The sequence below is a fragment of the Chelonoidis abingdonii genome, chromosome 4 (genome assembly GCF_003597395.2).
Source record: "Chelonoidis abingdonii isolate Lonesome George chromosome 4, CheloAbing_2.0, whole genome shotgun sequence".
In the NCBI taxonomy this organism is placed as follows: domain Eukaryota; kingdom Metazoa; phylum Chordata; order Testudines; family Testudinidae; genus Chelonoidis; species Chelonoidis abingdonii.
In genome coordinates, this window is record NC_133772.1 from 149,189,801 (window position 1) to 149,211,782 (window position 21,982).

The 21,982-nt window shown below is 45.4% G+C and overlaps 1 protein-coding gene across 3 annotated transcripts in view; it reads left to right on the top strand.

Annotated features, from left to right (window-relative positions):
* The first annotated feature begins 3,474 nt into the window (after window positions 1–3,474).
* Window positions 3,475–21,982, top strand: part of RTN1 (reticulon 1) — a 215,328-nt gene continuing 196,820 nt past the window's right edge. Inside the window, exon 1 of one of the 3 annotated variants that reach the window (XM_075065762.1) lies at window positions 3,475–3,926. In XM_075065762.1, coding sequence (XP_074921863.1) covers window positions 3,740–3,926 — 187 coding nt within the window. In that variant the 5' untranslated portion in view covers window positions 3,475–3,739. The remainder of the gene's footprint in view (window positions 3,927–21,982) is intronic. The other 2 variants (XM_075065763.1, XM_075065764.1) reach the window with 2 other exon arrangements.

Here is a 21,982-nt window from a genome sequence, read left to right on the forward strand (position 1 = left end):
TTGGTCCAGCAGCCTGTGTCAGCCCCAAAGAACAAAGGGCTACAATGCAAAGCGAAGCAATTTGTGTGTGCATGCTTTGAGGTTCTGCATTGTGACCACCATTCTCCTAGATTGGACTGTCATGGGGTACAGCCCTCATTGCCAGACTGGCACCTCCTCCTGGTTGTGATAGAGATTAGCTCAAGGCTGATACCTACATTTGCAGTCTGCACACTGACACAGTCTTTGCTCCCAACTATGGCTCCTCTCTCAGCTCCCAGAACCGCAGCATCCTCTTCTTGCCTCAGCCCTCCAGATAGTCATCATCTGTGTTCCCTCGTTCCAGGGATAGGTATCTCTGGCCAACAGTCCAGTGGCAAGCGGGGAGGACCCTGGCAGTGTTCCCTCTAATTTTTACCACACATCTGCAGAATGAATTTTGTTATGTGCACCACTATGGAGGTGATGTGTGACACTATGGAGGTGATGCATCTGACGAAGTGGGTATTCACCCACAAAAGCTCATGCTCCAAAATGTCTGTTAGTCTATAAGGTGTCACAGGATTCTCTGCTGCTTTTACTACCTCCAGAGTGGTGCACATAACAAAATTCATGTGGTGGAGGTGAGGCCAACAGGTTCAGAGTGTGGGAGGGGGCTCAGGCAGAGGGTTGGGGCACGGGAGAGTGAGGGCTGCAGCTGGGAGTGCGGGGTCTGGGGTGGGGTCAGGGATGCAGGATTTGGAGTGCAGGCTGCCCCAGGGAGAGAGGACTCCCCCAGCTCTGTCTCCCCGCCGCAGCACCTGGGCTGGGGGGAGAGAGACACCTCTCCCTGCTACTGCAGCTTCAGGACTGGGGAATAGGCACCTCTCCCCTGGCTGCAGCAGGTCTGGGCTGGGGCGCTTCTCCTTGCCAGCTGCGGCAGGTCCAGGAAGAGGCACCTCTCCCCACTGGCCGTGGCAGGTCCAGGCTGGGGGAGAGGTGGGAGGTCTGGGGATAGGGGAGAGGCATCTCTCCCTGCCACAGTTCTGAGCGGCGCTTAAGAAGTTGCTGCACAGCCACATGGCTTAGAGGGAATTTAGGATCCAGGCCCATCCACTACTCCAGGCCCCAACCCAGGGACCCTGTAAATAGCAGCCTCCTGCTGCTCCTCTGTAACCTCTTTCAATGCCACTCTGTTTCCTGGACCACTTCGTTCCCCCTGGCCCCAGCACCTTCTTCGCCTTTCTCTCAATGCCTCAGCTGCTCAGTCCCCAGGAGCCAGCTATTGCTCTGTCCAAGGTCCTTATAGTTCTCTCAGCCCAGGTCTACAATAGCGGGGGGGTCGACCTAAGATACGCAACTTCAGCTACACAAATAGCGTAGCTGAAGTCGGCGTATCTTAGGACGACTTACCTGGCCGATCCAGCAGGTAGTGAAGACCTGCCCTCACTCTTCCAGGGACACAGTCCTTACTCCCAGCAGCAACTGACACTTCTCTGCTCAGCAGCTCTTTTAATATGGGCCTGCTGGGCCCTGACTGGCTGTTCCTCGCAGGCCTTCTCCTATTGGCTGCTTCCTGCCCAGCCTCCCTAGGGCTCTATTAATCCCTTCTCTGCCAGTGTGAGGTGGATGCCTCATCACATGGAATCTCTTCTATGTTCTTTGATCTAATTCTTAGTAGGCTGGAAGGGTCAGTAAGAGGCTTTCTTTTACAGGGGCTCTTTTACATGTTGCATCTAGGAGCACACCCGGCCCATGTCAGTATACAACTCTGGCAATTGTGATTGATAAGGTCTTCAGATGATGACCATGCTTCCGCTATTTTTTGTTTTACTAATTCGGAGTGTTTCGTCCCCGCGGCCATGAGCCATTTGTTACAAAAATTGAAATAAAAATGACACAGGCCCCATGCAAGAACAAATGTGATCAGTCCAATGGAAAACAGAATAGATGAGCTCTTCCTCTTGCTCTGAAGCTTGCTAGGCTTTTGGACTGGCCATCCTGGCTGCGAGCTGAAGCTCTCTGGGCATCTCTGGATTCATATGGCCACCACTCCAGCCTGCAAGGGAAGGCTGAGCTTGTATAATTTGTTCTTCTTTCCCCTATTTCTGCCTTTCTACACACAACTTCCTGGTGTGTTCTAGTGACAGCTGTGGTTGAGGGGAGCCCATGGAGGCATGATCTCTGGTGACCAGCAGAAGCCACTTAGACTGGGTGGCAGAGCTGTCTGGGCCTCCTGCAGAACTGCCTGTCTCCCCAAGAATTAGGCAGATTTTGAGGGAGGGTTCTGGAAGGAGTGGGGAAAATACCAGAACTGATGGAGTTAGTCAGACATGCTGAACTTCCTCTTCTACGGGGAGAATGGGGCTTAGGTTTTGAAAATATATACCTGCTTTAAACCCTGCCTCTCCTGACATCTCCCTCCAGTAGCCCAGTGCCTAGGAATGACCTTGAATACAATGAGACTGGCATTAAGGCCCACTGCTTGTAGGTAAACCACCTCCAACAGGGAAAGTGCAGATCTGAGAGTCACATGAATGGGGTAATTACTCCTGGCTTTACCACTGATTTACCATGTGACAAGTCACATGTCCCCCAGGGTTCAATCCTGTGAGGTGACAATTACCTCCTGCAAGATGCTCCCACTAGCTTCACTTAAGGGTGCTTAGCTTAGTACCTTGCAGGAAGAACTACTCCTGTTGTAGGATCAGGCCCTTAGTAGCCACCTGCCCCAGTTTCCCCATCCAACTAAAAGTGGGGTGGTAATAATTCCCTAGTTCACCAGGTCTTGTGCAGTTTCATGCTGGAGATCCTTGGATAGTGCTCTATAATTCCCAGCCATTATGGTATTAAAAACCCTTAGACTATCACTAATGACAAGGAAAACTTGTTAGTTCACAGCTAATGACTGGGAAGCCCAATGTTGTATGCAGTGTTGGTGTAGCCATCGTGGTCCCAAATCTAAAGAGAAGCTCTGGGGTGGCTTGAAAGCTTGGGCCAATAAAAGATACTACCTCGCCCGCCTTGTGCCTCTGGGAAGCCCAGTGTCAGTTCCCGCAGTTGGTGAATTAGTAAGCAAGCGTGCCACTCATGAGTTTATTGTGACAGCTGTCCTTTAGTTGTGATGAGCTGCCAATCTCATCCTTCCCACCCTAGCTGCAAACAGAGGGTCCTGTGTTTTGTAAACACATGGAAATATTCCGGGAGCAGAGCACATCTTTTGTTGGGTGATGGCTAGGTGGGGAGGAATCCCTGGCTTGTTCTGTGCAAATGACCAAAGGCCAGATCCTGAGCGCTTGTGCTCCAGTTTCAGAGTAGCAGCTGTGTTAGTCTGTATCCGCAAAAAGAACAGGAGTCCTTGTGAACTCCCTGGAGTTCTCAGGGAATGGCACTGGCCCCAAGCATGCAGAGCCAGGTTCTGCCATGTTCCATTCTCTTGTGCTCAGCAACTTGAACAACGCGGGGAGGGGAGGCGGGTGGGGAGAATGGGCAAGGGACGTTTCTTCCTCTGTACAAAGCGCTCGCTGCCTGGCTGCCTGCAGCAGTTAAATGGGGCAGAGGGAAAGCGCGGCTGGCAGCTCGCTGCCCTGTGATATGCCAGCCACAGGGTGACGCAAGGGCTGGAAGGCTCCAACTAAACAAGCCATTTCCACCTGCGTAATCAGCGCTAGTGGAGCTTCAGCAGCAGCAGCAGCAGCAGCTCCGAGCTACCCGCAGGCGCCAGACTCCGAGCGGCCACCGCCTCCTCCCGCTGCCTGAGAGCCAGAGCCGGGAAGCCAGCATGTCTGCGCCGCCGGATCGCCAGGGGCCGCCGCTGTCTGGCTCCTCGGCGCGCTGGGCCGGGACCGGGGCGGAGGAGCTCGGGGCTGGGGCGCAACGGAGGGATGGAGACGGGGCGCAGCAGCCGCAGCTGCTGACCGGCTCCGCCAGGGAACACTCGCCCGTTACCATGGCGACTGCATCCACAGGTAAAAGGCGAGGTACCCAGAGGCGCTCAACAGAGGGTGGCGGGCAGCATCCTTCCCTCCCCGGCTCCGCTCCCTGCCGGGCTGCTTGGCGATCGCCAGGAGGGACATGCTAAGGAGCTGGGCCTTTCAAAATAACCAGGCGGGGCGGGGGGGGGGGGGGGCGCGGCTACAGCAGCTCTCCCGAGTGCCCGCAAGGCTTTGCGGGTCCTTGGGCGCCGCACGCCCTGCTCTGGAGCTTGGGGGGGGGGGCGGTATTTCTCTCCGGACTGCCTGGGGCTAGCCCCCGAGCTCCCTTACACCTGTGTCAATCCCGACTGATTGGCTGAGTTCAAGGAGTTAATCCGCATTTGTTTCGGAGATCCCAATCTGCCCTTCTTTAATTTCAACATGTGGAATTGATTCCTTGAACTTTAGTATTTGGGGGGAGGGGAGTGTGTTTATTTTCTATTGGCTCTTGGGACACGGCTTAATTTAAATATTTCTTGTTGCTGTGTTTATTTCCCATTTGCTTTCTGGGGTGCTTTTCATGTCCTTTGCACTGGGGGTGACTTTGGTTTCCGTAGGCTTAGGAGCACCTTTCCTTTGGTAGGAGTGGTAGCAGCAGGCACTGGCACACATCTGTTAGAGAAATCCAGAGACTTCAGCTTCTGGGAGTTCATGGGAGAATTATTTGAGGAAAGTGCTTCTATATTTTCTCTGTGGTTTCCCCCCTTCCTTTCTCCGTCTCTTCATCACTGGTGGGGGGGTGGAATCTAACTAAACATCGACATGTGGGAAGTTGGCTGCTCTGATTTAATTTATTGTCCACTGGAAAACAGATGCCCCCATTATGCAGCTGTACAGTATTAAACTTGGGTTGACTAAGTTGGAGGTGAGAGGCTTGGGATCAACATGAGCCCCCATTATGCAATAACCACAGATGTATCAGGAACAACGTTTTGGGTTGGGTCCCTGTCTGATCTCTTACCATCATTCAGCACAAAAGACTTGCTGTCCAGGAGGAACGCACGTTACATGACCATTTGTTGCCGGCTCTATTGTGGAGGCGCATGATTCCACTTACACACAGCCTTGGCTTTCTCGGTGGGTGTGTGCTCAACATGGATGTTTTGCTGCAGCCTTTCTGGCTGCTTGGTTCTTCTGGGTTCAGTGGTGACATGGGGTCTAATGCCTATCAGCTGATGGAGGCAATGTCATATTGTTTTAGAGCTTTGGGCAGGCAGGAAAATCTGCCTGATGTGCTGCTTATTAGCTAATCTCGGTGGTAGGCTGTGAAACGTGACTTTATATTGATGAGGGAGGTATATGGGTTGTAATGTAAATGTAAGGAAGGGGTGTGTGTGTGTGTGTGTATAAAAGTAAAGGGTGGGGGTCCCTCGGTAGAGAGAGATTTCCCTTAGAAGTATAATTATACAAATGGCTGTGGGGACCTAATCTTTCTTTTTTCATTTGTGGAGAGAAACATGGCAATCCTGAAGCTCAGACTATATAAAGAACAAAGATGGGTGGCTTCTTGCACAGCACAAATCAAATCCCCACTCAACTGAAAAAACTGTGATATTGCCTACATTTCATGAAAGCTTCTTCAGTGTTGAATTTATCTGTCAGGCGCCAGTGATGCTCTCCAGAGTGCACTGCATTTGAAAGAGAATAGTTAGCTGGTAGAGAAAATCATGAAGATATTGCATTTGGAATAATCTCCACAGAGGTGTTATAAATATATATATATATATATTTGTGCCAAACTCGGGGGGTGGTGGGAGAGAACTCAGCAGTACAAATACTAACTGATGCTTACCGGTTGCAGATTGATGAGACCCCAGATTAGCTAATAAATGTGCTAATGTTGTTACATTTTAAAATATTTTAGAATGAGTATACTCTTTTGTGTGTATTGTATAATTTAAAAAAATGTGTGTGTGGTGGGGGGGCAGCTAGCCGATAGCACTGTATTCTACAGCACTCCATCCAGTGAATCCACTGCATTCACACATAGCCTTCTCTTCATTTTGTTGCTATAGTATCAGTGGTTTCTATGTTCCAAAGGGCATAGATAATCGTAATTGTTGTCTCCTTTCACAGGGGGAAGCGCATTGTTTACATACTCTTTCTGTGTGATTATTTTTAAGTTAGCAAATAAGGGGCATTCGCATGTTGCTGAGTATGTAGAACTTTCTTGTGTTTCTTAAAAGCAGTTGAAGTCTGTTGTTTATAGGGTGGCATCCTGCATGCCTTGCTCAGGTGCACAATTCCATTAAAACCTGAGAGCTGTGGGAATAGACCAACAGGGAGATACATAGATGTGGCAAATGTCATCACAGAGAAGTTAGTCAGGTAATAGTCACTAGTTGTGGAGACAGTTGGGGATAGTTTACGCAATAAACAAGACATGCAAGCAAAACAAAAAATAGAATCACCAATATGTTTCCCAGTCACCCCCTAGCCATCTTGCTTGTATGTTATATATCCCCTTCGTATACCCTGGATCTGTTGTTTTTCGTTTGCTAAGCTACATGCTCCTTCAGGTAAGAACTGTGTCATCTAAAGTGTTTGGAAAGTGCCCTGCACGTTGTAGATGCTACTGACATACAGACAACTAAGAATAATAAGAGCATTTACTCATTAGCTGTGCAAAACTTTTTTGTTGTGAAACCTGAAACCTTGCAAACTTTCCCTGGCTTTGGATTTTGTTATAAACTTGAAACGCAGCCAGGGACGGTTGAAAGGTAGGTGAATATTTTCAAGCCAACCTGGGCTCAGTTTTGAGCCAAACCAGCTGCATGTCAAAATGATGTTAGTGGCTTTGATGTGATTTAGGAGTGAAATACAATTTTTGCAGAGGTTTCATTCTGAGCGTTTGTGTTCAACCAAAACCAGGGTTGACTGAAACTGAAGAAAAGGTTCCATGAATTCCTGATGGGGAGCGGGAGTGAGATATAGCTGTGCTGCATAGAACTCTCATAATTAGACCTTGAGATTTCTCAAGCAAAATCTGGGCTATAAGAAGCTACGGTTTCCACATCTGTTAATTCGCCTGCATTGCTGCCATATTAGAAATCACTGGGGTGACTCTTCATCCCTGGAGGGGCAAGATGAAAGAGGTGAGGTACTTCTGCTTTTGTATGTGGCACAGCCCTTTGTGCTGAGAATGGTCTTCCTCTCCCAAAATGTGAACTTGGTTGAGGGCAAGAAGCACTGTAGGTTGATCTTGCAAGATAAAAACAGCAGTGAGAGATTGCTAAGCATTTGTATGTTTCTGAAGAAAGCTCCATGCCACCCAACACACCATCTGCACATGGAGTCTGCTATTTATTTTTGTCCATTGACAGTAATTAAAATTCTTTGGAAAAAAACCTTTCCTAAAATATTGCACAGGCTGATATCAGGCGTTTCCTGGGATAAACACAAAATGACAGAATAGCTAGGGGTAGATTCTGGCCCCTGGTTGGGGTGTGTTAATGGGGTGAGGAGGGAGTGGGACAAAGGAAGCCCTTTGCATCCTCACCACACCAGAATCCTGGGAGAACATGTAGGGTGTAGGCTAGTGCAGCCAACTGATATCTCCAGTGGGGCAGAAGTGGAACTATGGATTCTCTCCAATTCCACACAGATTGGCAGTTCAGGGCTGGTACTGAAAGGTATACATACTGCATTCCAGGCTGGATTAAGGATATAGGCACTACAGGCCTGTGCCCAGGGCTCCAGTTCCCAGGATCACGAGAGGAGGTCATAATCTCAGGTTTCATTATTATTATTTTTATTAGAGAGTACATTTCTGGCCCACATGCTTGTGAAGAAAAGCTTGAAAATGTGACCTGAATTTAACTGATGCAGCGACATCTGCCTGAGTCTGCAGAGAGCCTCCAAGATGGGAGAACTGCTTCATGCACTGTAGTAGGGTGTGAATTCCAAGAGCCATTGCTCTGGGGGCCCTGCCAACATCGCCCAAATAGGATTTGGTGTGTGGCAGAAGAAGACGAGTTCAGCAGGCCTAACCCACCTACCTACCCAAAGAGATACATCCTTGCTGCTGAGTAAGGGCTGAGGCTCACCCTGTGGCCATTCTTACCACTTTGTGGAGGTAGAGGGGACCCCTTCTTCTAAGTAAAGAAAGGACCCTACTGCTGCTCTTGAGGGGAAATGGGGGGCTTGATGCGACAGCCCCTGCTCCTTTGGGAGGGGATCCCCTTGCCACTACTACTCCAAGCTGGGAGAAGTGGGGCATGGCACAGGCTGCAGAGGCAGAACCAGAGTGCCCTGTGTTGCCTTAATCTGGCCCTGACTGTTCCCTCGCAATAGTGTAGCAGCTGCCTCTCCTGCCCGTAGCCCCCTGAGCCCTGGTGGCATTCAGCCTGCCTGCGTCTTCAGGTAGTGTGTGTCCCATAGCTGGTGTATGTCCCCTCACACCCTCCCTAACACAGCTGTGGCTTTAACCTCTGCAGTTCAGCCTTTTTGTTTTTAAATATGGTGGTCTGACTTGATTCCTTTAGCTCGACGTGTGACAAATGTCCCTAGAAGAAAGTGCTGCACAGCCAAGCCCTTAAGGGCAGTAGATTGTTGATTAGATTGATATGCGTATTTGAAAGCTCAACATTAAAACAGAGGGCGGGAAAATGATGCAGATCTTCAGGCAAGGCTGACAGCTGCATCGTGCCCTCTCCAACATGTACATGGCAGCTCCCAAGAATAGGCACAAAGCCAGTGGGTCTGCAGCTTCTGCTGCAGCTGCCCACCATTCCCCTTGGCTCCCCTGCACAAAGCTTGTTCGCTCAGGCTGTGAATGAGCTGACGGCACTGTTCGGCCCAGAATACGCCTGCCTTCGTATTGATACAGTTTAGCTCGTAAATCATTTTCATTTGCTCTTTTTCCCTGTGTCTGGGGCTACCTGGGTGCCAGAGGCAGCCAAGGCGGCATGATGACTAAAGACGAGAAGAGAATTTTAAATGGTCTTCAGGACAACAAGCTCTTGAGAAGACACTGACGCTGGGCCTGATGCTCGACTCTTGGTCAGGCGAAACTCTCATTTGAGTCAATGAGTTTAGAGAGTTGGACTGGAGCCCGTGTAGTGACAGTGCACAGGCTTTGTGCACCTACCTGGTCCCTTCAGCATCCCTGAGCATCAGAACATTAGCTAATCAACAGGTTGCTGTAAGGACCTGGTTGCAGTGTCTGTGATACATTCATTTGATACAATATCAATGTCTGATATTGAAATGTGTTTTCTTAGCAGATTTTTTCATCCTCCCGCCATCGAGGGTTGCTCACGACGTGACTACTGGGCTCCTGGCATTTATTTATTGAATTGTTGTGGAAAGCAGAGCATTGGTAGGATAGTGACACCTGCCCGAAAAGCTACCGCCCTGTATCTAAAGCAGCCACTTTAAAATATGTCCACAATGTCCACTACAGTCTTGTTCACAACCTAGTTAAAGCCGTCAGAGTGAATTAAGCCGTAGTTTGAAAGTGATTTAAGTGGAGTTGTACATACTTAGGCCAATGCAGTATTTGGCTCCTCTTGTTCTAGGTAACCAGATTTTCCCCTATGGCCCCTTGCATAATCCCTGAAAATTTTAAAAATGCCCTGCAGATTAAGAGGTTGAACCAGATTATATTATAGAGGCTCCTTGCAGCCTAAACAATTCTATGATCTGATGTAGAATTTGCAAAAAGATATAGAAAAAAAGTAGATTTATTTTTGGGTCTATGCCTTCCTAAAGTTCCCTTGCAGCTTGTCTGTGCACTCCAGTCTGTGGCAAGTCAGTACATTGTACATTTCTTTGGAGTACCAGTCATTCAAACAAAATTCTTCAGAATGTCACTGCCCAGCACTGTGCCTCGGTTTCCCCATCTGTAAAAATGGGGACAGTGATACTTGCTCTCCTTTGTAGAATGCTTTGAGGTTTATTAGAGAAAAGTGGTATGTAATAGCTAAGTGTTGTTGCTTTTGTAATTGCATAAAATCTGTACAGTAATATGATTTCTCAAGCCCATTGAAATCAAATTCCAGTGAAAATTCTGCCATTTCCCTACCATTTACTGCTGTGGAGGGTATCCTGCTAAAGCTAGCATCAGCCTGTATATATGCCATGGTCTTTTGGTTGTTAAATAAATTGATGACCCTGGGGAAAAAACTGGTCACAGCCAATATGTGTGTATTTCTGCCCTCACCCTCTACCTTAACTCTTAACCAATAAGGATTGCAAATGAATTGAGGAGGACCAGGAAGAAGAAGGAGACAAGATGGTTAGGGAGGGGAGTAGGGAGAGGAGAGATCACTCACCTCTAATGTATTAAGCCCATAAATCAGTAAGATCATTACATTATATATTGGGGCGGGCGGGGGGAAGAGAAGTGGAAGGAGATGTGTGGAAGGGGAGCTACTTTAGATGTCCCAATTCCATCATCCTGTGGACCAGTAAATCTTGTAACATAATTTCATTTGTTTGACTGTCTCTCTGGTCAGTGAACTACTTCTGCCCTTTTAATTCTGGTTGGAGGGGTATGGGAGAGGGGGCATCTAATCACATTTGTGTATAGTTGTGGCTGCCATAAATATTTTCATGTCACGATTTGCCTTTTAAATTGCACATCAGAGTGGAAATAAGGTACAAATTGTTAACAGAGAGGATAATTAACCATTGGGACAAACTTCTAAGAGAAGTGGTGGAGTCATAAGCACTTTGAATTTTTAAATCTGATTTTGATTCAAACAGGAATTAATTCAGGGAAGTTCTATGGCCTTTGTTAGGCGGGAGGTCAGACTAGATGATCGCAGTGGTTCTTTCTGGCATTGGAATCTATGAAATTAAAAAAAAAAAACATCCTTAAGATTTGCAGCTATTTGGGGGTTTTGCCCCAAAAGATCACAGAGTACAGGTGGATTCAAGCCTGGGAGAGGAAGGAAGAGTTACATATGCTCCCATTCTACTTAGTAAGGTCTGTATCCAGTTACTTACTGTGCCTATTACCCAGGGGAAAGTTTGGGTAGATCCTGCTGACTCACAGGAGGCTCACAGCACCTGGCAAGATTAGACCTTTGCATCTATCAGCGGTATGGCTGATATCACAAGGTATGGCTTTCTGTACCATGAAAATCCTGCAAATCCCATATAATGATGTAAGTTCTGGCTGGAATTGGGTCTAATATGGTGAGGTCCCCTGCACTGGATCACTCCCAATTTTCTTTCCATAAGTAGTGCTGAATTTATTAACTGCAGTTGAATTATTATTATTAGTAGTAATATTAAAGACATCTTCACCCTGATCAGGAATGAGCCAATGTATGGGGCAGGTTTGTACAACATAGTAGGAAAAAGGTCCATAGGGCCATGTGGTACATTTTGTGGTTTCCTGGTCCCAGAATCCTCTTCCCCTGTAAACATTAACTGACTTTCCATTGTAGTCTCCTTAGGAGAGTTCAGGGCTGCCCAGAGGATTCAAGGGGCCTGGGGTCTTCGGCGGCGGGGGGCCCTCGCTTTGGTGGTAATTTGGCAGCAGGGGGTCCTTCCACTCTAGGACCTGCTGCTGAAGTGCCCTGAAGACCCGTGGCGGGGGGCCCCCGCCACCAAATTGCCGCCAAAGACCCAGCACTTTGGCGGTGGGTCCCAGGGCGGAAGGGACCCCCCACCACGGGTCTTCGGTGCACTTCGGTGGTGGGTCCCAGAGCGGAAGGACCCCCTGCCACTGAATTGCCACCGAAGACCCGGAGCGAAGAAGCTCTGGGGGCCCGGGCCCCACAAGAGGGTTCCGGGGCCCCCAGAGCGAGTGAAGGACCCTGCTCCAGGGGCCCTGAAAAACTCTTGTGGGGGCCTGGGGCAAATTGGCCCACTTGCCCCCCCTCTGGGCGACCCTGGGAGAGATGGGGCAGATCTGTTAGATTTTGGTTTAAAACCTCCACCTCTGAAGCCCTGGGCACAATAACCCCAGAGTTACAAAGCAGCCCTTCACCTTGCTCCCCCTCTATCACATATCATTCAACCACCAGTCAAGTGACCAATACAGCTTGAAAACACCGGACAGAAATCCCACCCTCAGCCCCCACCATCAAACAGACGGGCTTCGCAGCACCATTGTAAGGTGAATGAATTCAGGCTGTCAAAGTCAAGGGAGCCCTGCTGATTTACCCGAGTGAGGATATGGCCCCTGGCTGATGTGAACCTTCAATCAGGGCTTAAAAAATATGCAGAGACCTTTTTCAAGGAATAGAATGAGAGAAGGGCTATGTTCAGGGTTTGATCTGGCACCATTAAAGTCCTAGCAATGTAGGGCTGAAAGGGACCTTGAGAGGACACAGGACTTGCTATACCTAGACCATCCCTGAGAGGTTTTGCCATTGATGTCAATGGGAGCAGGATTAGGCCCTTAGGAAGGAAGCAAGTCTGCCTAAGAAGGAAGCGTTGGTTTGTTTTTAATACAATCCCTCTTCTGTGCTATCGTTTGTTCTGTCCGTGGCAATGCAGTGAAGGAGGAGCTAGATATACTGAATCCACAGTATGTGAACAAAGTTGTTTGTTGTGTCAGTGTGCGATGGGATTGTACGAAGTGCTGCTTCTCAGGGCTGGCAGGCACTTGTTGCTCATCTGATTGCCACCCACAGCCAGCGCTATGACTAAGCAACCCAAAGATAGCATCTTGTACACCTGGGATGTGAAAAGCACCTGACCCAAGTACAGATCCCAGCACACTCACGTCAGCGAGAGCATCTCTCTCACTGAGTCTGATTTTTAAACCTAGCACTCGGTAGCAGTAGAAAAAGGCCAGATTCTGGAACAAGACTTAATATATTCTGCCAAAGCAGCACCAGTGCTCAGCCTTATTCAGGTCAGCAGCAGTCCCCTCCCAATCTACAGATTATTCCTGTCAACAGCAGAAATCATTTGTGTGGGCAGTGCACAGGGAGCATTGCTGGGTCATGAGGTATCAACACACAGGCAGGCAGATAGATTGTTGTGACCAGCCCCAGAATGCCTGGCCTCTAGTCCTGTTTTGGAGTGGTGTCCCCAGATGTTTTTTGGGGGAATGGGGAGAACATGAGCATTACCAGGTGCAGCCCATTTCTACTTTGCAGAATACTGTGTCTCTGGCTAATGTCTGTGCAGCTGGCATGAGGGGCCTCTCTTCTGGTGCCAGCAGTTTGTAGGCACGAATAACCACAAGTGCAATTTAGATCATTTAGACGCTTAGGCCCTAATCCAGCAAAGTGCTTAAGCATATAGAATCATAGAAATGTAGAGCTGGAAGGGACCTTGAGAGGTCATCAAGTCCAGCCCCCCTACAGACATTTGTCCAACCTGTTCATAAAAACCTCCAGTGACAGGGTTTCCACATCTCCCTATCCTAGAGCTTAATGACCCTGTTAGAGTTTAACTACTCTTAGGCCCACATATGCTTCACTTTAAGCTTGTGTAGTCCCATTGACTTAAGAACTTTGGTGAACTGGAGCCTTAAATACTGGCTATACAGCTGCATCTCAATGACTGAAGTAGTGCCACCAATATTTATACCTGCTAACTGCAGGCACAGAAAGGAAGGGATTTTTTTTTAAATAACTGGTAAAAACGTAGTTCCTGATCTTATGAGGTATGAAGCATCTTCTGATCAGTGTTTAGCAAATCTCAGGAGAGGCTATGTATCTCACAGGATCATGTCATTAATTGTTATCACAGAAATGATCTTATGGACTTTTGGTAAACATCATAGACCAAGGGAATGATGTAAATTGGAGTATTTCTCTGCTCTAAATTTTAATTGATACAGCTGTCATACTTCTGTACCAAATATGGGCTGGTCACAGAGCTTGCTTATACACACCACATGTGTTGATCATAAGACCACTTAATGCTCTGCCAGGTAGGTCTGAGGTTCTTTTTAAAAGGTATTTTACACAGTACCACCTACTAGCTGAAAAGTATAACACAGTTTAGCATTCCATTACAGCACATTCCATTACAATATTTACACTATCACGCTATCGTTGAAGTTCAGTATGCATCAGTCTGTTAACTGTCTCCAAATCATATTGGTTTTCTGATTGCATGACCTGACCATGTAACAGCTTGGTCATCAGGCTGTCCATTAGTTGCAATGACTGGCTGTGGTTGGTTTGAAATCCTTGAGTCTTCTTGTTCTGCATCTGCCGTCTGTAGAGTTTGCTCTCTTGATTGTTCTTTATGAGGAACAAATGGTAGATGTCAACAGTTTCTGTTGAACTCTCCACTGTCGGTCTCGATCACACATGATCTGGGTGATGAATTATTTTTCTTTATGAGCGCTAGAGTTGTCCATCCTTTTTCTCCATCCAGTTTGACATGAACACGGTCACCAGGTTCTAGATCTGACAGCTCTCTGAGTGACATCTGTTGTGAAAGTTTTCAGAGTAGCAGCCGTGTTAGTCTGTATCCGCAAAAAGAACAGGAGTACTTGTGGCACCTTAGAGACTAACAAATTTATTTGAGCGTAAGCTTTCGTGGGCTACAGTCCACTTCATCTGATGCATAGACTGGAACATACAGCAAGAAGATATTTATACATACAGAGAACATGAAAAGGTGGAAGTAGCCATGCCAACTGCAAGAGGCCAATCAACTGAGATGAGCTATCATCAACAGGAGAAAAAAAACCTTTGAAGTGATCATCAAGATGACCCATAGAAGGTGTGAGGATACTTAACATGGGGAAATAGATTATTTAAGTATCCTCACACCTTCTATCGATCATCTCGATGATCACTTTGAAAGTTTTTTTTCTCCTGCTGATGATAGCTCATCTCAATTGATTGGCCTCTTGCAGTTGGCATGGCTACTTCCACCTTTTCATGTTCTCTGTATGTATAAATATCTTCTTGCTGTATGTTCCAGTCTATGCATCCGATGAAGTGGGCTGTAGCCCACGAAAGCTTATGCTCAGATAAATTTGTTAGTCTCTAAGGTGCCACAAGTACTCCTGTTCTTTTTGTTGTGAAAGTGTTCATCAACTTTTTTAGGGTATGTCCGCATTGCAATTAAACACCAGCAGGTGGCCCATTTCAGCTGACTTGGGTTCAGGCTATGGAGTGTAGATGCAGTGTAGATGTTCAGGCTGTGCTGGAGCCCAGGCTCTGGAACTCTTTCCCCCTACCAGTGTTCCAGAATCTGGGCTCCAGTCTGAGCCTGAACATTTACACTGCAATTAAACAGCCCTGTAGCCCAAGCCCTATGAACCTGAGTCAGCTGACACAGGCCAGGTGAAGGTGTTTAATTACAATGTAGACACATCCTTAGCATTTTTATTCAGTTTGGTTACTCTCTTCATGCCTAGTCACTTTGGAAATAGGTTCTTTTCAAAAGATGGAACAGTAGTTCTGAGTTGTCCTCCCATCAGGAGTTGTGCTGGACCATATCCAGTAGCTGCTACTGGTGTGATCTGTGACTCAGAAGAGCAGGGAATGGATCTTCCTGCTGTAGGATATTCTTAGCTGTGTGTACAGCTCTCAGCCTCTCCATTCACTTGTGCACCACAGCTACTCAAACAGCTAAACAGTCTGAACTGGTGAACAACAAAACCTTGAGTGGTAAAAGTCATTATCATAAAACCCCTAAGGTAAGAAAGTTTATCAGTTTTCTATAGGTTTTGGTGTTTCATCATTTCAGATTGTTTTGCTATTAGAATGCCCGTAGCTGGGTTAAATATTTCTTCAGTTGTAGCTGCTTTGAAAGGTTTTTATCTGTGAACCCAATAGCTTGAGCTGCTTGACTGTAATATTTTCATGTTTTGTATTCTGAAAACCACAGTTTTAAGCCAGTGTATGCAGAGCTGTCATAAAACAATCAATTTTTCTCCCTGGTTCTTGAATTCTCAGATGGAAAAATATTCTATCACAAACCACATCTCTCTGAGGTATAGAATATGCATCAAATATACCCAGAAGCCTTTCATAGTCATCTTTGACTTTAAAGAAGACAGTCACAAAGGAGTTAAAGATATGGTCTACTCTCTCCTACTGAAAACGTTCACCAAAAAATTAGTAAAAAATGTGTTTTGTTTTGACCCAGCTGTTGAGATGTTTGACATTTTCAAAAATCAAAACCTTTAGAAGAAATTTTGACATAGATTGAAAAAACTATTAAAAAAAATAATAAATTCTTGCCAAATTCTCAAAAGTTTTGTGTTTTCTTGTTTCCCATCAGCTCTAGATGTCAGTAAGATCTAGAAATGTACTTGATCTATTGCAGGCCCTATAACAGAAAATATAATCTTTATCTGTCTAAATTGGAGCAAGATAAATAATATTAAAGCATGAGGTTATTTTTATTTTGTCCAGTAAATTTCTATACTCTATTTTAGAATTACAGTCACATGCAACAGTGGAACGTCTATACTTTAAAATTACTGTAAGAGGTCCTAGGTAGATGGCTTTGAGCATCTTTGAGCATGGTTAAAAGCAAGGATCTATTGCCATTTCTTTGGATTTTTGTCTTGTCTTTCTGACATGCTGTAATTCAATTTCCAGATATGCAGGTCAGAGCTAAGGTGACACTTTTTGAGGGGTAATGCTCTATAACGTGGGAATTATACTTGCACTTTGTTCATAGCAAATGGACAGTATGTAATCTCTCTAATATTTAGTACTGCCATGCCATGAAGTTATCCTGTGCATCTTCCATCTATCCATATATGTTTGTATAAGGTTGTCTCTCACCAGGACATTTGAGTGCAACTAAAAAGCAACCTAAGGAAAGGTGGCTGAACAAAGAGTAAGAAAAAAATTAATTGTTTCACAGCTCTAGAGTAAGCTTTCTTTTTTTCCTCTTGCTTTTAATAGGTCACTCTTCCAACCTACTTTACATCAAGCAGATAGCATGTTGGATGTTTCGCAGATAAATCAGACTATGCAGTGCACTTGTGCATGTCTAGTATGCAAGTATGTCAGCTTGTATTTGATAGCCAGCAAAAGGATTATTTTTTGGAGAATGGAGAGGTGGAATCATTCACAGCAGCTGCTGTGAAAGAAAGAATAACGCAACCACTGTTAATAAATCAGCCCTGGACCTGAAACGGTTGAACTGTCTTCACTGCTGTTTTGATTAGATTTGTCTTCTGAGGCGTAAATTAAAGAGGAAAATATATAATCTGTGAAGCTTTCCAGAGTTATCTTTAAAAATCTGAACTCAGCACTAAGAGCTATGCTAAGCAGAGTCCTTTGGTCTAGCAGAATGGTTTAATAGCAATGCTGGAGGTTTGTTCTGATTACATGTTGGATGGTGGGGAGGCACAAGCTGTTTTTGCTAAAACTTATCACAACCAATTTCCCACTTTTGATGTACCAAAGGGTCTTGCAGTGATACCTGTTGATGTTTTATCATCAAAATATTTTCTATTAGTCTAAAAGCAGAGAAAGTTTGTCTGGATTGTACTTTTCAGCATCCTAGTGTAAACTGTCCATATACTAGGGTTGCCAACCCTCCAGGATTGTCCTGGAGTTGCCAGGAATTGAAGATTAATTTTTAATTAACGATTGTCATGCGATGAAACCTCCAGGAATACGTCCAACCAGAATTGGCAACCCTACTATATACTGTACTGTGAACACTTGCTGGGGCCCCCAGTATCAAGTTGGTTGCTCCTTTTTTCTACTACTGGTCTATTTGTTTAACATGCTTGTAAAGTGTGTTACATGTTTCCCCTCTGGTTGGTCCAGAGAGAACAACCACCTACCCCCACTGCCAGCTAATGCACTCAGGCTACGTCTACACTACGCGCCATTTCGGCGCGTTAAAATCGATTGCTCGGGGTTCGATATATCGCGTCTGGTCTAGACGGGATATATCGAACCCAGAGCGCGCTTAGATCGATTCCGGAACTCCACCAAAACAAACAGAGTTCCGGATTCGACATGGCGAGCCGCGCACATCGATCCCGCGCGGTGAAGACGGGTGAGTAAATCGATTTTAGATATTCGATTTCAGCTACGCTATTCTCGTAGCTGAAATTGCGTATCTAAAATCAATTTTCGCGCGTAGTCTAGACGGGGCCTTAGGCTCAGATCATCAAGGTATTTAGGCTCTTAACTTCCACTGAAACCAATGGGAGTTCGGAGCTTAACTATCTCTGGGAATCTGGGCATTAGTCCTTTAACTAGAATGGTAGAGATATATGCTTGGGTGATGAAGACTTGGGTTACAGCCTGCTGGCTGCCCAGAGTGGGGTTATTACTAGAAGTCATAGGAAATTCCATTAAAACATTTTTCACTGAAATTTGGTGATTCATCAGTTGAAAAATTTTGTGCGGATAGTTCAATTTTTATGATGTTCCAAGGTTCTGTTGCACCCCTGCCTACCAGGCAGGGTTTGAAACCTGCCTGGTTTTCTGCCACCTCTCCCACCCAGGTCCTCAGCAACTTGCCACACAGGCTGCTTTGGAGCAGGGAGACCCCAGGACTTCCATTGTCCATTGCTCTGGGGCAGCCTGCCAGGTGGACTGCCTGGGAGCCAGGGCTTCCTTTCCTTTTGCAGAGAGTTTACACTTTTCATTCCGAATCAAAACAAAACCCAAAACTTTTGAAATATTGAAATCCTCCATGAAACCGAGACACCTGTCTCTGCACAGCTCTAGTTCTTATGTTTGTACTTCCTGGAGGACCATTGATTTTATAAGATGTTCTTGGCTGCATGCACTGAAGAGAGGAAAGAGGATTATGTCATGTCCTCCAGCACTTTACATACAAATTGATTTTATTCACTACAGTTTCTGACCCTGTGACTCCACTAGATTGTCTAGTCTTTAAGGAAATCATTCTGGGCAGAAGCTAAGAGTGCACCAATATTTTAATGCTAAATGCATTTGTTCAGAATGCCTTTGTGTTTCTACGTTCTTTGTCTAGAACTGTTCCTGGCCAATTCCTAGTTTAAGAGGTGGAGGAAAGTGGGGAGCAGTTTTCGGGGAGGGGCACAGAATGCGGGATTAGAAAATATGACTCCTGGGGTCAAATTCTTTGCTGGCATAAGTGGGAAATTGCTGACTTAGATGGTGCCATGCTGGGGATATGGCCTTTGGTGTTTAACAGTAGTTTTCTCAAGTTGGTTGCTAGCACTGACGTTCTGCTGTTCTCTAGGAGGTGTTCTTTAGGCAGCCCATAACTCAGTGGCCTTGGACAATACAACATGAGTACAGATGGTGGAGGGTGTATCATGCTCTTCTGTGTCAGGGTTGGTTAATCAGCGCAATGAACCTGTAGATCCTGGGAGAGTGAAACCCAAAGTGGTCATCTTTCTGTCTTGTGAGATTATCATTTTTAAAAATATGCTTTGACACTTTTCAGACTGATATTTGTTACATACCAGTAACTTCTGATAACGAGTTGTTACCATGAGATTTTCCTCAGATGTATGATTGATGCACACAGGATAAGGAACCTAATTAAAAGTTCAGAAGACAAAACTTGTGTCACAAGTTTGTGCAGGTGTCTCTTAGTAACAGCAAAAATTTAAGCCAGAATTTTCAGACCTGGGTGTCTAAAGTTAGGCTCTTAAATCCATGTTTAGAGATCTCCATGACAGTGGGCCAGTGAAGTGCCAAGTATCCACAAGTTAACAGATATTGATGGGAACACCAGGTGCTCAACAAGTTTGAAAATTGGGGCCTACATTTTAAAAAGTGACCAGTGTCTTTGATTTTTGGGTCTCAGCTTCTGGCTCCTTTCAAGCAGAGGATGGGTGCTCAGCATTTTCTGAAAATCGGGACCCTTATCTAACACTTGTCATCTGTAGATCTTAAAGTGCTTTACAAAGCATCTAAGCATCATTACAGCCATTTTACAAATGGGGGAAATGAAGCACAGGGAGGCTAAATGATTTGCTTAAGGACATCTAATGGCCAATGTGGGAATAGAACTCACATCTCTGGAGTCCTAGTGCAGTGCTCTATCTACTAGGTCATCAGTATATCAAGGTAGACAATTAAAAGATAAGTGATCAAATAATCATTAGTCTCTTTTGAAAATGTAGGTCCAAGCTACTTTTTTTTAGGTGCCTAGATATGGATTTAGGAGCCAAATTTTAGGTGTACAAGTTTGAAAATCCTGGGTTTATTTTCTTTTAATTTTGTGTTAAGAATACTTATGTACATTTTTACTTACAGGGACAACCTCCGAGATACATGTATTGCATCATGAGGGTCTAACAGGACGGCAGTCATGTAGCTTTATTTTTAGCTACAGTTGGTTGGGAATTTTCCATCAAAATGTTTTTTTCTATGGAAAATGCAGTTTCCATAAAAATCAGTTTTTACTAAAACGTTTTGATTTATTTTCCATTAGGACTATTAAAACAAAATATTTCATTTTGGGTCAGATCAACCTGAATCAAAACATTTTGGTTTGTCCAACTGGATTGAAGCATTTTGGGTCAATTCAGCATCTGTCTGAGCTGTCATGGTGCTGTATGGGAAATGTTGTTCAAGTGTCTCGTGCCACAATTCTCCTCTGTGAGCTGAGCTTCCTGGCTGGACTACATATTCCATGATGCACTGCAATCACCCCTCTGGTTGAACCACTGAAGTGCATCAGGGGAATCCTGCAACCTTGATGCATCATGGTGGAGTCAGGTGGCTCCAGCTCAGTGTTGATCTAATGAAACTAAACATTTTGATGTTTCCAAATATAAAAATTTCAGATCTTTCCATTCTGCAAAACATTGATATTTTGACTTTTCCCTTAATTTTTGGGACAAAACAAATATAGATATATTGAACAGTCTCATGGGACAAAAAAATAAAAAAAAATCCAATTTTTGACCAGCTCTGCTTCCAGCTAACTTCAGCGCGACACAAACAATAAAATGCATGACACTCACTCTAAAACAGCAAATGCCGTCATGGATTTATGACTTGTTTCTTGCTCCTGTAGCCTGGAGAGCAATTATATCTTCAGCAAGACATTACAGACATTTTTAAATCTCAGAAAGTCCACTTATTGTATGGTTAGTTTAGTTAACACAAATGTGATCACTTCTTTCTGGTTGATGCAGTGAAATTAGGTCAGCAGCAGTGTCCAGTGTGCCTGATTGGCACAGTACTTTAAAACCAAGCAAAGTCTCTCCTTTCTTTATTGCATGTGACTTTCCTGTTGGGCTGTGCTGAGGGCATAAAATCATTGCCAGTCTCCAGTATAGCAAGTGCCCAGCATGCCTGGACTGGCCATGACAGAGCTTTCAAATGAAAATATATTTTACACTATTTCTTCTCTTACTCATTTACTAATGTGACTTCTCTGTCAGTACAGTGCAAGGAAACTAGACTCAGTGATGGACCCAGATATGCCCAGTATTTCTAGACTAGACCTAACACAACTTTTAAAAAAATTATTTTGTGCTAATGATAAGACCTGACTGTGAAATTACAGCAGTGACTCTTGCATGATATATACAATACAATTTTTAAAACCCACCAGATTCCCTTCCCAATCCATGCACTTAAATATATATAGACCGTGCTTCATAATCTCTGCTGTGCTGCTTGCTTTAATATCCATCTTGAGGAAAAAAAACTCAGCTGTTCTAGAGATTTCAGGTATCCCTCCCCTGTTGTGGGGCATGGCTGCCCTATAGCAACCTTGCTTGCCAAGCATGGAGTAGCAGGCACTCCATGAGGTTGGCCTCCTTAGCAGGGCCACCCAGAGGATTCAGGGGGCCTGGGGCAAAGCAGTTTTGGGGGCCCCTTCCATAAAAAAAGTTGCAATACTATAGGAGGCCCCTGTGGGGCCTGGGGCAAGATTGCCCATTGCCCCTCTCGCGGACCCTGCACTGACTGATTATCAGTGATTTCAGTGAGTTCATTAAAAAACAAAAGATATCTATGGAGACGTATCAGCTTGTTTTTAAAACCGCAAAGTGGGGAAAGGGCAGGTCACGTAGTACCTGTGGATCAGGCAGACCATCAGCAAACCTGTCCCACCCTGCTCTCTTGATTGACTATCAATCGCACAGGCTAATTACCGTTCTATGTTTTAATGTACAATAGACAAATTTCATTCCACTCCCTACCGCCCGGCATTCATGATTTGATAACAACCCAGCAAATCTA